This window comes from Nematolebias whitei, chromosome 6 (genome assembly GCF_014905685.2).
Source record: "Nematolebias whitei isolate Nwh7 chromosome 6, NemWhi1, whole genome shotgun sequence".
Taxonomy (NCBI): Eukaryota; Metazoa; Chordata; class Actinopteri; order Cyprinodontiformes; family Rivulidae; genus Nematolebias; species Nematolebias whitei.
Genome location: NC_056503.1, coordinates 21,793,661 through 21,802,174, shown reverse-complemented (window position 1 = coordinate 21,802,174; position 8,514 = coordinate 21,793,661). Strand labels below are relative to the sequence as shown.

Sequence of the window (8,514 nt, the reverse complement as noted above, 5' to 3'; positions counted from 1 at the left end):
TATTCTTTTTTCTTCTTTTAGATGAACATTTTTAGAAAACACACCTTGGCTTCCTGAAGTCCAGGTTTCGTCCTCATCAAAGTGCACGTCTCCTCCTATCCCATCTCCCGGCTGAAAAGCGTGAGCCAGAACTCCTCCGGCGCCGTCGAAGGGAGAGAAGTCTCCATGATCTGCAGGAGCAGGAACAGACCCGTCTTCTTACAGAGAAGGAAAACGAACGCACATCTCTGTTCTGTTTTATAAATAAGAAGGCAGGCGTGTTATTTTCTGACTTACCTCTGCGAGCGAAGGAGAGGACGATGTCAGCTTCGCCCTGGTTGACCTTGACGAAGCTCAGTGGAGTTGCATCGCTCCACATCTTCAGGGCCAAACGGAAGGACCTCTCCACCTCCTCTCTGCTCATGTCTGGACTGTACTGGGAAATCCTGCACACAGAAACACAAAACATCAGGAACAATGTACGGCCCACACCAAGAGTTGACAGGAAATAACAAAAAGAGGTCCACGCCAGTCTGACTTGAAGTGCTCTTACGTGTACGTGATGGTCTGGTTCTTCCATTTAGGCCTGTAGGGGTAGAAGCTGAAGTTGTCCACATCTGGAACACCACATCTGGGCCTCCTCATCACATCCAGTGTGTCGGAGTCCAGGGGTCCAGTTTCTGTCAGACCAAAGAACTTCTGCATGGTTCCAATCTTCTCCTCCAGGGCTGACACAGACCTGGTCCTCCTGGCTCCACCTCGAGGATCTCTGAGGTCCAGACTGTAGAACATCCTGAGGTAGGTCTGTTGGAGATCAGGACATCAGGTTTTGGGACAGTTCTGTTTGAAAGGTTTCTGTAAATACTTACAGTAGTGGAAAATACAAAAGTAAGGTGCTGTATTTAATGAAAGCCATAAAAGACAGATCAACATCCATCCATCCATCCATCCATCCTTCCATCAATCCATCCATCCATCCATCCATCCATCCATCCATCCATCCATCCATCCATCCATCCTTCCATCCTTCCATCCTTCCATCCTTCCATCAATCCATCCATCCATCCATCCATATTATCTTTACCCGCTTCTTCCTTTTTGGGTCACAGGGGTCACTGGTGCCCATGTCCAGCAGTCACTGTGTGAGAGGCGGGGGACACCCTGGACAGGTCTCCAGTCCATCACAGGGACACATAGAGACAAACAAACATTCACTCTCTCACTCACACCAAGAGACAATTTAGAGTTACCAATCAGCCTAACATGCATGTTTTTGGTCTGTGGGAGGAAACCGGAGTACCTGGAGAAAACCCACACATGCACGGAGAGAACATGTAAACTCCACCCAGAAAGGCCCCCAGACAGGGATTTGAACCGGGGACCTGCTCGCTGAGAGGCAGCAACTCAGCCAGTTGCGCCCACAGGTCAACACATACATAAGTATAATGTAAATAAAGTATCAAATAACTGTAAAGAACTTAATCACTCTGCATTAAACTGTATTTTTCCTTAGTGAAACTCTGACAGAGCAAGTCTTTGCCTGAAAGGACAAAGTGTATTGATGAACATGATGTGGATATTTTAATAAATTGTTACATAACTGTTCAGTTTGTCATCAGATTTTTGCCCTTGTCGTGATCATTTCTTCATGTTATTTCTCTTTGTGACACTGGCTGTTTTTTAGTTATTTCATTATTTATTCACTGTTTTATGTTTACATTGTGATTCACATAAAACATTTTATATTGCTACTGCCCATTGTCCATGAGTGTCGTGAAAAACACCTTCAGATAAAATATATTGTTGTTAATCTTAAAAATAAATAAAAAACTAAGATAAACTAATTCAAGGTAAATATATATTTGTTTAATTAAAAGAGATGATCTACGTGTGGCATGCGTTTGTTGTTTCAGATGGAGTTGGTTGTTTTTTTTCCACAAGATTTGTTGTACCCTGTAGTGATGCTAAGAAGAGAAATTGGAAATACTCTCTGTCTGTCTGCGCATGTTGTGTGCATGATAACTTGAAAAATAAGTACCGACTTTCATTTTAGTATGTGGCTACATCAAGGCGTATAAGGTTCCTTACAGAAATTGGGTTGCCACATGAAAATCCAAGATGGCCACCATCATATATGTATGTAAACCAGCCACCCCTGTCAATTGAGGAAACAATGCTTTGTAGTTTTTGTATTGCTTAAAATATAGTTTCCTCAAATGATTGGAGTGGATGAAGATTAAGTTAAAGGGGCCAGGGCCACCAGTAGCCACCCCCTGGTTCCACCATTGCACCTGGTGGCAAATAAAATGTCTCCCTCAACTCTCCAGGATCCGTCACTCTGTGCTGCACTCTGTTTTAGATAAACTTGTGCCAAAAATACTTCAAAACAATCAGTTCAACTGGGAAAATGGTGCTTTGATGTTTCAGACCAGGAGGTTCATCGGAGACAAAAATCACAGAAAACTCCAGGAAGTGTCTGAGACATTAATGGAGTTTAGGTGAAGTGAGTGGGAAAAGCCAAACAAAAATTTTGTAGTTCTGAAGTGTGGACAGCACAGCAGAAACATCGTTAAAAGTTTAAACAGGTCATAAAAGTTGAACTTTACACAACTAAACTAAACGTCTTAATTTTTTAAAATTCAACCACATGTTGTTATAGAGTGATGATGTCACACACTATGAACTTAGAGGAGTTTAATCTCTTCTAACTTTATGCAAACTCCTCTTATTATCTTGAACTTTACATTGTTTTTATATATTTTATACATGAAGCACTTGATGTGTCTCTCACTGCAGGACTTTCTTCTTTCAGATCTTCCAAAGTTGCAGAGTACATCCAAACTCTCATTTACTTTCATTGTATTTGAGCTAAAAATTCCTTCATAAAACTAGAAATAAATTATTATTTTAACGTATATTCTACATAAAACACAGACATATTCTGTAAATGGTTAAATGTATGTTTAGTTTCAAGAATTAAAAAAAAATTTTTTTTGAAAAAAGTTTTCATACACAGACTAGTTTTAGGCGTATTTTCTGCTCTGCATTTTCGTCTGCCTGTCTTCTTAGGAGTACTGTGAGTCGGACAGATGCAGGTGTTACCATGGTGACCACAATGAGCATCTGGCAGCAGCCTTAACGTTTCATCTGATCTTGGTTCTCATTACTTTTTAATACACTTTATATTTTAAAACATGGATTGTTTATTTTAAAATTCATTCGTTTTCATTTGGTTGAAACTAAATTTAAACAGTTTTCACCATTAAAATTAGACAACATAAAAAAAAATCTGTTCATTTTTAATTGACAAAGAAAAAAAAACGTTTTCCATTAAAACCTCTTGCTCATCAACAAAAATCATATTAATTAACTTTAAATGAACAAACAAGTACAAATATTTATATTTTACATTTTAACCACCGGTGTACGTTCGGTCATTTTCTGTGAAACTGAGGTTCAGCCAAAATATATGTATTTTATTTCTAATGAAAGAAAACACTAAACTGTAGCTACACTTTTTATCTGCTCCAGTTGAACGCAGGCCCAGTTATGTTCAATGAGTCATAATAAAAGATTCAAACATATAAAACACATGATTATAATTTTCCTCCTTTGTTTTTTTTATCCCACAAACCTGAGCCAGCTGCACATCCTGAGGCTTCAGCTGCTGATCCTCCTTAACGGGTCGAGTCCACGCCACGTCCACCACCATCAGGGAGCCCAGCGCAGCCGTCCACATCCAGAACCGCTCCATGTTTTAACGTTCATTCAGCTCGGGACTTCACATGTCATTTATGGTGGTATTTATGAAGTTCTGAAGCAGTCACATGACCTGGGGGGGGGGGGGGGGGGGGCTCCGTCTTGGTGCTTACAGCCATACCTGCAGTCATTTTGTGGTTCAGACCTCCAGTTAAACATCTGCATGTGTCTGGTTCTGTCTGTAACAGGTTTCACCGTAAAGAATTAATGTTTCTGAGGAAGTCAAGTACAAACCTGCAGCTGTTTATGAGGAAAGCCTAAATTAGTCTGAGCCTCGTCTGTACACGCGTCTGCACAGCAGGCATAAAAACAGATTTATGTCACGCCGACCACAAACATTTCATTTCATTTAACGTACATTCAAGTTTACGTCCTCGTTTGTTGTTGTTGTTGTTGTTGTTCTCCTCCATAGACACCAGTCAGGTCCACACAGTTGATCTCTCTAAGAGTTAGTTTACCTCAGGGGAAACATCCACCAAATGATTAAAAGAGCAAATAGTGTGCATGCATGCACACTATTCAAGGTTCAAGGTTCTTTATTGTCATTCACATCACATGTGGTGCATGAGATGGAATGAAATTGTGTACTCAAGGTCCCAGTTACACCCAACAATAGCAAAAATATAAGGTATAATAAAAAAAGAAGAAACGACTGTATATACAAGGATCTAAGGTATATGCTAAACAAATATAATTTAATATAATATGGTGTATTAAACAGCAGCCTGAACATGAGTATGTAGTGAGCAGATGGGTATGAATACAGCAGCTTATGGGTAAGAATCAGCAGCATGGATAATCAGCAGCATGGATAATCAGCAGCATGGGTAAAGTCATATATCACCAATTAAAGTGTCATTACAATGATTATTCTGGTTAGAGATTCATGAGTCTAACAGCTTAAGGGTAGAAGCTGTTCCTCAGTCTAGTGGTTCTACACTTAATGCTCCTCAACCTCCTTCCTGAGGGGAGCAGGGCAAGAAGTGTGTGTGCTGGGTGAGTGGGGTCCTTCATGATACAGGTGGCCCTCTTCCTGCATCTGGAGGTGTAGATGTCTGTGATGGTGGGGAGACTGACTCCAACAGTCGTCTGTGCAGCCTTCACCACTCTCTGCAGAGCTTTTTTTTCTGCAGCTGTGCAGCCTCCATGCCACACATTGATGCTGGAGCACAGGGTGCTCTCCACTGCACACCTGTAGAAGGAGGTGAGGACTGAGCTTCCCAGACCAGCTCGCCTCAGCCGCCTGAGGAAGTAGAGTCTCTGATGAGCTTTCTTGATCAGGCTGGTGGTGTTGTTGCCTCAGCTGAGGTTGTCATTCATGTGTACACCCAAGTACTTGTAGCTGGAGACCACTTCCACTACAGATCCTCTTATGTTCAGGGGAGTGTAGGTGTGTTTTGTTGCATCTGAAATCCACAACCATCTCCTTGGTCTTCTTCACACTGATGTGAAGGTTGTTCTTCTTGCATCAGCTCTCCAGATGTTCTACCTCCTGCCTGTAGCTGGACTCAGCACTGTTGAGATCCTGTTCAAACATCTTCCATACATTTTTCAGCATCTATCATCCCACAGTTTTTAAGCTACTACAGCAGTTTAGGCACCAAAACATTCAGCTTGTTCAGGTCGCTCCTCTATGACTTTTGATACTGACATCTTTTAAATGTTTCAAAATATTAAGCTTTGTCAGTTTAATGGAAAATATAAAGTTTTGCATAAGAAACATTAATGTACTTTGTGTTTACTGAATATTATGCATTTACTTTTCATGTGTGGTTTAAACTCATGTAACCTTTTTCAATTGCGTACAAGTGAAGACGTTCTTTAGATTTATTGTTTGTGACTGATGAAGAGTTCTCCTCATTACCTGATGAAGAGTTCTCCTCATTACCAGTTTTTGGATCCTTTCTGCTTCCTGAGAAGAGCTTGGGAAGAAGAGGACCTCCTGACTTGCTCATCTAGACTTTTCTTAATTCCAACAGGTGTTTTGTCTTCTATATGACATGAGGGAGGAAAACACTTCCTTATAAGTTTCATGTGGAGATTAGGAAATGTATAAAGGATGAATGTGACTTCATATCTGCGCTCTCTTCTTCCTAATGAGCTGAGTCTTTGAACGCATATTTTTTCCGCTTTCGAATAATAATAATAAACTTGGATACAAGATCGATTTGTTATTCTTTGAGTTTTAAAAGTTCGTTTCTCACTGTCTGTTAAAAATCCACCACAGTCAGCATCATTTTATCCATCTGAAATGAACTGAGCTTCAGTGAAATCTTTCAACATCTTACTATTTGAACTGTCACTACTTCAGCAGACTTCCACCAAGACAGTCTGTTGTTCAACTTTAAATCAGTTCACACGACATTCAGCTATCACACACTGATTCAGCTCTGTGATGAACCGTTCTCGTAATATCAGAGTTTACGTTAAAGTTTTGCTGTTTCTCTTCTGTCCAGCTGTGTTTCCATGGTAACTGAATGTTAACTCTGTGCAGCTGGGAGACACTCAGATAATTGGGAACAGTAAATCATCAGTCCTGCTTCTCATTGTTCAGTAATGTGTTTGATGTACAGCTGTTGTTGTTACTTTCCTGTTTTTAACTTAATTCTACTCATTCCAGCTGTTTTTAGATCATTAATGCTAAAATGTGGTGTGGTAGTAGCCAAGAGCCATCCTGAACACATACAAAACAAAGAAATGTCAAAACTTCACAGCTGGACACATGTGGGTCAGCAAAGATACGTACTGGTTTTATGAGCAAATGTAATTGTACTAAACTGGATTTTTCACAGTTTTGCTTTGAATGTTAGCCTTTTCTTTATTTCTTAATAAATGTTAGCAAATTCTGGTTCTAAGCTGGTGTTTTGCTGCTAGTTGCTAATATTTCTCTTCATCTGGCTCTTAGTTACCTGGTTTGTTTGCTGTTTAATAGCACATGTGCCTTTATTCACATTACTTTTAGCTTTTTTTTTGTTTTTTTGCTAAATACAGTACTGCCTGTCTGTACATTTTAACTGTTTTAACCTCATTACAACCTTTTTCTACATTTTAACATGTTTTTTATTTTTTTATTTTTTTGCAGCTTCATCTTTCAAATTTTTAGCTATTGGTGTATTTCAAGTAAACTTTCTTTAAAGCATTTTTCCAGCAAAAATAATAAAAGTATAAGCATTTTCGAAGGAAATGCAAATGTTTCTAGTTTTTAATATTTTCTCACAATAAACTAGTCAGGACCACCATAAACCAGAGAGCTATCTCAGCCTGAAAGAAATATATACAATATAAACAGATGTTTAAAATGTTAACTCTTTAAGAGTCTTTTGTAAAAAAATAAATAAATAAATATAAAAGCTCCACATTTCAGATTTTTTTAATTGACATATTTTACAGCAAATTTTAATGAAAAATAGGAATTTCCCCCATTAGTATGCCCAAACTGACTGACAGTTTTCTTTCAATTCCAGTCCAGAGTTTTCTGAAGACTCTTCAGATCAAGTAGCTGAAAATGAGGCCGCCCTTTTTTTTGTTTTTTATCAAACTTACTCTTTGTGGTTGAACATGACAGTTTTATTTATTTATTTATTTCCTTAATTATTTTTTTAACTGTACTCATGGTAGAAATGCAAAGTTCTAGTTAGTTTTCACTCGTACTGATGAGCAAGCGAATGCCACATGTGCTGCTGACTATCCATCCTGCTGATCTCATGCTGCTGATTTATTTCATGTTGCTGTGTTCATGTGTCTTCATCTGCTCATGGACTCATGTTCGTGCTGCTGTTGTTTGACACATTGTTTTGTACTATTAGTGCTTAGTGTATTATTAGTTTAGCGTATTTCTTAGTTCATGTCTTGGATCTTATTGCTGTTTTTCTTTACAATTTGTATTTTTGTTGGATGCAACTGAGACCCTGTGTAAATAGTTTCGTTCCACCTCATGTACCACATGTGATGTGAATGACAATAAATAATCCTCCCTTGAATCCCTTGAAGCTGCAGGAGCACGGTGCACCAAATGACGTCCTGCTTTGCCGCTGTCAGCCGTAGAACATTCAATTCTGCAGCCTGCATGCACGTGCAACAGCTTTTTAGTACCAATTATTTATTTGTGCACATTACAAGTGTTTGCTCTTTACAGTCAAACTTAAAGGATTTTGTCAGAAGAGATGAGAGGTGGGACTCTGCAGCAACATCTGTAATGGAAGGTTCTGCTTCTGGGGAGAGTAGAACTCCGTAGATATTTTCAGAGGGACTCAGATATAAAAGCAAAGCACCACACAGACACTAGAATAAAAATCAAAAGGTAACAAGAAAGGCCGTTACTTTGAGGAATAAATTATTTTATGATCTGATAAGATCCTCCATCTGCCTGCATGGACCAAACTCTACGGACACATTCGGTTCCGCTGAGAAACCTTGGATGTTCTCCGTCTGCCGGACCCAGTTCTGGAGGGCAGCTGCTGCGGTCATTATTACCATCAAGCTGCTGATGGGAGCTGCTAATGCTGCTAACAAGACCGCGCCGCTAACAGTACCATGGTGCTAACTGGACCATGTTGCTAACTGGACCATGTTGCTAAGAGAACCTCACTGTCATCAGAACCACTCTGCCAATAGGACCATGCTGCTGTAGATTTATTTATTTTCACTTTTGGCACCTTGTTTCTGTATTTATGTTGCATGCTTTGAATAAGTCTTAGTTTATGTTAGTTTTGGGGCTCCGAGCCCGATTCTGCTCACATTATGAACTATAGCCGAACCGAACCTATGAGAACCGTT

The 8,514-nt window shown here is 39.5% G+C and overlaps 1 protein-coding gene across 1 annotated transcript in view; it reads right to left on the bottom strand.

The window, feature by feature from the left end:
• The window catches only part of LOC119410844 (collagenase 3-like), a 9,031-nt gene extending 5,298 nt beyond the window's left edge, over positions 1-3,733 (bottom strand). Inside the window, exons 1-4 of the mRNA XM_037677766.1 lie at positions 3,614-3,733; positions 533-783; positions 277-425; positions 45-170 (exon numbers count right to left, since the gene is read on the bottom strand). Coding sequence (XP_037533694.1) covers positions 45-170; positions 277-425; positions 533-783; positions 3,614-3,733 — 646 coding nt within the window. The remainder of the gene's footprint in view (positions 1-44; positions 171-276; positions 426-532; positions 784-3,613) is intronic.
• Positions 3,734-8,514: the final 4,781 nt, after the last annotated feature.